Source organism: Solanum verrucosum, unplaced genomic scaffold (assembly GCF_900185275.1).
Source record: "Solanum verrucosum unplaced genomic scaffold, falcon-dt-bn FXZP01000287.1, whole genome shotgun sequence".
Taxonomy (NCBI): Eukaryota; Viridiplantae; Streptophyta; class Magnoliopsida; order Solanales; family Solanaceae; genus Solanum; species Solanum verrucosum.
In genome coordinates, this window is record NW_026020292.1 from 1,546,264 (window position 1) to 1,552,263 (window position 6,000).

The 6,000-nt window shown below is 32.5% G+C and overlaps 1 protein-coding gene across 1 annotated transcript; it reads right to left on the reverse strand.

Annotated features, from left to right (window-relative positions):
- Window positions 1-3,569: 3,569 nt before the first annotated feature.
- LOC125834572 (WRKY transcription factor 6-like) lies at window positions 3,570-5,788 on the reverse strand. The gene is made up of 5 exons (XM_049513713.1): window positions 5,512-5,788; window positions 5,172-5,267; window positions 4,585-5,058; window positions 4,374-4,487; window positions 3,570-4,257 (listed from the first exon to the last, which is right to left on the reverse strand). The coding sequence occupies exons 1-5, from the start codon at window positions 5,728-5,730 to the stop codon at window positions 3,664-3,666; spliced, it is 1,497 nt and encodes a 498-aa protein (XP_049369670.1). The 5' UTR covers window positions 5,731-5,788; the 3' UTR covers window positions 3,570-3,663.
- Between the last annotated feature and the right edge of the window lie 212 nt (window positions 5,789-6,000).

The window sequence follows — 6,000 nt, forward strand, 5'->3', positions numbered from 1 at the left end:
AAACTTGATGCTACTTTAGTGATATATATAGTACTTTAATTTAAGGAAAAAGGGTCTAATATATTCTCAACTTTGTCATTTAGACATGATATATCCCTCGTTATAAAAGTGACTCATATATACTCCCACTTATACACAAATGGCTCAAATATACCATTTTTCCGTAAAAAAAAAAAACAATTATAAATTTTTTAAAAAAAAAAAATCAAAAAAATTCATGAAGGCCTATTTTTTTTATCCTTCTTACACATATTTTTCTGGATTTTTTGAATCAACGGCTAACTTGAATTTATTATTTTAGTCAAATTTATCTTTTCACTACTCTTTTGTAAAATTATCATAAGTAAATTTTTGTAAAATTTATATATATATGAAAGAATTTATCACTAAAATTTTTAAAATACAAAAATTAATACACAACGAAATAAAAAAAAAAAGTTCAACATTCACTACATACAAAAAGTTCAACTTGCCTTGTTACCGAGTATTTTGCGAGCCTTTTAGGTGAAGTATAGTAGTAATAGTAGTAGTTATAATGCTTTAATTGAAATTTAACCCTTAAAGAATGTCTTTTTTTTTTTTTTTTGGTTAAATTAAAGAATGTCTTCATAAACATTCATCTCAGGATAAGCACTAGCCTGAGTAGGAGAGAGTTCACAACAATTTGCAATTTTTGTTTTTAGACGTCATTTACGTTTTGAACTCCTATGGCTATTAGGATCGAAGAACCGTTAATGTGAAGTCTCTCTAACAAAAAGTTGAGAAATTATGATCTTTTGACCACTTTTATAAAATAAATTGAAAAAAAAAAAGACATTTCTAGATCTCTTATTATAAAAATGAAGATTTCTTGTATAAATGATATAAAACTAAAAAGAAATTGCAACCAACCTACAAAGCCAATTCTAATCTTTTAGTACATTATTATAAAGTAGATATTTTGTTCAAAGTTTATAGCCCTGAATAACTATATAAATAGCAAATTGAATGGGCTATCCAATCCAACCATCCAAATAATTATGCCAAAGACTTGCAATGGCCTCCTATTGACTACAAGTCAATGTGAATCCTCCATTAATTATAGCAAAATTCAACAATGAGATTTAGTCCAAAAACACAAAGAAGTTCAAAAATGGCTAGAGTCAATAATGGGGTCCTCTATCCAAAAGAACAATTAAGAAAATTGGGCCCAACAAATGGCAACTTGGTCTTGAAATAAATTTGACATTACATTGTTATTGCACTTCATTTCTTTCACATTTATTAGTGTAGACTAAGAGCTTTTTCATTCAATGATGTGGGCCTAATCTTTTTCCAATAATATGCATGAATTATTCTTCTCTTGTGGGCCATCCTTTTTGACAGAGAAGTTTACGCTCTTAGTCTTCATCCTCCACAAAACTAAAAATTTACCAGATTTTGTCAGATTCAAATCGGACACTTAAAGCTATTATAAAGTTACTAAAACATCTGGAGATAGCGTTAGTTCACATGCATTATTCACATCTTACCCTTCGGGGTGGCCAAGTGGTTTGGGCTTGGGACTTCCATGTTGGAGGTCTCAAGTTTGAAATCCCTTACAAGCGAAAGCAAGGAGTTTGCATGCCTTCTGGATCGAGCTCATCGCACCGGACTTGCCTAGTGCGGGTTACCTCTCCTATGTAGTTTGTGAGCTATTGCATAGGAACGGAGTTTTTACCCTGTGTGTTGGTAGGGCTGCAGATTTCCCTTGTCATAAAAAAACCACTCATCTTACTCGATAAGCTCTCAATAGTATGAAATAGTTATTCCAATATTTTATCGAGAGAAATGTAATTACACAATGCAAATTCATAGAAAGTATCACAACTGTTAAATCAAAATATTTTAAATATCAAGAACTATGCTAGTTAGACATGCTCAATATATCATCAACTGCTAGATAGACACGTTGGATATCAATTACTGCTAATTAAAAGCATCACGATCGAAATAATATAAATATACACTGCTAAGGCTCCTGTGGTCAATAATGGATACTTTAAAATAGCAATCTAGTTCATACTTATCTAGTATATGAATGAGATTTTTTTTAATTTGTCCATTTTAGCAAATTAACAGAGATTGTTATTTTTCACACTATTATCAGTTATTATTAAATAACTGTACTATACAATAGTACTACTCAAACTTAGATTTTTAAAGCATAATGAATAAAGATATTATTTAGTAAAATTTTAAGAAGAAAATCAAGTCAATATGAATCAAACAAAACGAAGGCAGTAATTGGGTCAAACAAATAGATGAAACTATATAATTATACCAAATTTTATTCATATTCATAAGCGAATTATTTTCAACTGAAATAAATACTTAGATATTTTAAGAAAACAGAAAATCAAAGGAAAAAGTAGAATTTTATACCCCTCGAGTGTTTATATCAAATTAACAGATACATGACATACATTTTTACATATCTTTTACCGCATTATCATATTTAAATAATATTATTAGTATATATTTTCACGTTATGAAATTACTTATAATAAAGTTGCATGACTTTATATCACCCAATATAAATAAATATTTACGAGCAGCTAATCATCACATGAAGCATGTGGAACTATAAGGTAGTTGGTAAACGTTGTTATAAGGTGTAATAAGTACGGTGACCACAAAGTCACAACTTACACGTTCGATCAAGAAATTTAAAACTGATATAATATTGAATGACCTATTTGAGTGCTCCAATTTAAAGACTAAGGGCGTCTACGTGGTTGGATAGATGAAATATCAAATTTATCATTGATAGAGATCTCAAAGTTGAATGTTGTAACATTTTAAATGAATCATGTACCTGAGTTGATAGATTGCATCTTGCTCAAAAGAAATATTGACACCTTGTAGAATAATCGAGAGTTTGAGATACTCAGAACTGAAAGTATGAAACTAAATTCTAAGTTGTCAAGGACTTTATATACTGAAAAATAGAAGTATAATTGATTAATTTACTATCGAGTTACTGATTAACCTATTAAGGGAAAACCTCAAATCGTTAAGTACGTACTGATAACCCAATATAAAAAAAAATCAAAATTGTTATCAAAATCGTTAAACCAACAACTCATTAGTAATTATATATAAACTAATAACTTTTTTTCGATTTGAAATATTGAATTTGGTTCGATTTTAGAACGCCCTAATTGATGCTAAATCTTTTTTTTTTTTTTTGGTTTTCCACTCAGTGTCTGGAGCCCACGTTGGAGCTTCAACTAATTCGGATCGCGCACTGCAGGGCCCATTTGGGGGTGGCGCTCCCTACAGGTTAAGGGTGAAGCACTCCCACCAATGCACCACAACCCATGTTGGTGCTCAATCTCTTTAATATGACTTAGAAATCCTAACCTCTTAAACTAGTTTTGGAGTTAGTTAAACTCGAGATTCATTTCTTTACCTATACAATACCATATTATTTTGATGGTAACAAAATATGAAAGAATGAAAATATATACTCTTCTTCATCTCCTCAAACCCTTTTACCAAAAAATAATAAAGATATGAACATGTATATATTCAATCTCAAGTTTCAGCCCAAAATAGCCTCGTAAATCAAAGAAGGAAGAAAATTACTAATATTACAGTACTAATTATTTAATTAACAATTTTACAAAGATGATATCAAAACTACTGTTCTTTTCCAGGACCAGTAATTATGGACGAGATGGCCGCTGCCAGAGCGGCAGTGAAATTGGGATCGGCGGTGATGGCAGCAGTGGCGGCCGTGAGCGTGTCGGAAAATGATCGGTTGTTTTGAACATGTTGTAATTGTTGAGGTTGATGAATGTCTTGAGAAATTTGTAGGCCTGAAAACTTTGACTGGTTATGTAAAACCTGAGGCATTGGTGGTGGCGGCATTGATGTAATAAAGTTCGGATGTTGAGGGCTTGATTGGAAAGGAATTTGAAATTGAGAAATTGGAGTACTTCTTTGATTATAAGTCAATGAGTTTTGGTTTTGAGTTAGGTCCAATGTTATAGTGGGAAATGGAGCTGATGCTGAAATAGTCGCCATACTTGACGAACATGGAAGCATAGTCCTTGCTAGGAAATTCGGATTCATTAACGTCTCATCTGCACTTGACATCGAACCTGATAGCAACATATTTGCTGCAGCTGATGTAGTTGATGCCATGGCCATCGCTGCTGGTGGTAGGGGGTGGTTGTGTGTACCTTCATAAGTTGTATTCAAAATTGTCCGATCCTCAGCACACCTTTGAACCTTAAGAATAATACAAAGAATGCAACTTTTTAGATTATATATGTATACCAAGTTAATTATCGCATTATTTTTCATCTCAGGCTTGATATATATGAACATCATTAATTACTAGTTACCTGTTTGCGCACGGGGCAACCAACAGCCATGGTGCAGCGATAATAAGCTCGGGGACATGGATTGCCTTTCGCCATTTTTTGCCCGTATTTTCTCCATTGGCATCCATCACTAATCTGTAATTAATATTGCAACTATTACATTAATTTTTGTTTCCAATAACATACATATGGAATATTGTAAAAATTCTTTATAGTAAAGTGATATATATACCATGGGAGCTTCTGATCGGGCACGAACGGAGACACGAGTTTTCCTCATGGTTGCATCTGTTGTTTGATCAATTGGCATTGAGGAATTCAATTTGGGGACCTTGTTAGGTACCCAACTTTCAGATTCTGGGCTTTCTTCTCTGCCGGCGGCCTTATTATGCCTTGTAACTTGTGTATCGTTTCGAGGTGATTTAGAAACTGTTCTTTCTTCTGATGAAGAATGGGAATTATGAGATAGATCGTTACCACTTCGACCTAATTCCAAGAATCTTCTTGGAACTATGTTTTCTTGATCAAACTTTGCTTCCACAATCTGGTCATGTGTATTTTGAGTTGTTGAAATCTGCTGTTGTTGCATGAGTGTAGCAAGATGCATCTGAAGTGCCGTATAATTGTTGGTGACTTGGGTAAGCATCCCTCTCAAACGTTGATTTTCGGCGTTCATCCTTCTCAATTCAACTTGTAGTTGTGCTAACTGTTTTATTATTAAGAGAAACTGAAATTAGATATATATATATATATATATATAATAAATTCAATAAGAAAATGAATTGAAGCCATAATTTAATTTATAGTCCAGTCCTTTACCTCATTTTTGGCTCTTTCTTCTTCTAGTATTATCTCCGACGAAATCCCATCATCTACCGTTGATTGATCACTTGCAGTCACAAGCTGCAAACCAGTCTATATATAATATAGCCATACATTAGATCATTAGGAACAATTTTAATTAGTTTACAAGCTGTCAAGTACAAAGATTAATGCAAAATGGTCTGATGGACCCTTGTATATATCCATTTATCATCTGAACTCATCGAAACAACATTTTACTGAGCATACGATGGGTTCAGAAGTTCATATGGCAAAGGAAGGGTCCATAATATAAATACAAGATTCATCAAAGATTAAATGACTGTGGTTTACTTACATTTACGATGAATTCAGATGGCGTAGTAATAGTAGTAGCATTCGAATCTTCCTTCTTTATAAAATCATGATGTATAGGCTTTCTGTTATGATGAGAGAAGAAATCAACTTCTTTTTTGTCATGATGATCAGCTACTAATTGCTCTTCTCTACGGTTCATCATATGATTAAACCCGAAAAATGGCTTATTCTCAAGTGTAAGTCCCCATCCTTTATCCATAAGAAACCAATTAATTATGAAACAATATTGAAGAGAAAAAAAAAGATGATTGTGAAGACTTTTTTTTTTGAGAGATGAAATGGAAAGAGGTATATAAAAGGTTGAGATGAAGACTAAAAAAAAAGTGTGGTCAAAGAGCAGATTTTGATAAAATAATAACGTAAGGTGGTGCGTCAAGGGTGGGCAAGTGGGACCAAGTATAAAAAATTGTCAAGACTGAGATTGACTTGTTCGCATTAAAGTAAAGAGAAAGAGAAAGAAGAAGAAGAT

Coding starts and splice junctions, on each gene's coding strand:
- LOC125834572 (XM_049513713.1), bottom strand. CDS start 5,730: ATGGATAAAGGATGGGGACTTACACTTGAGAATAAGCCATTTTTCGGG. Junction 5,059..5,171: donor AAGAAAGAGCCAAAAATGAG/GTAAAGGACTGG, acceptor ATAATAAAACAG/TTAGCACAACTACAAGTTGA. Junction 4,488..4,584: donor CCCGATCAGAAGCTCCCATG/GTATATATATCA, acceptor TATTAATTACAG/ATTAGTGATGGATGCCAATG.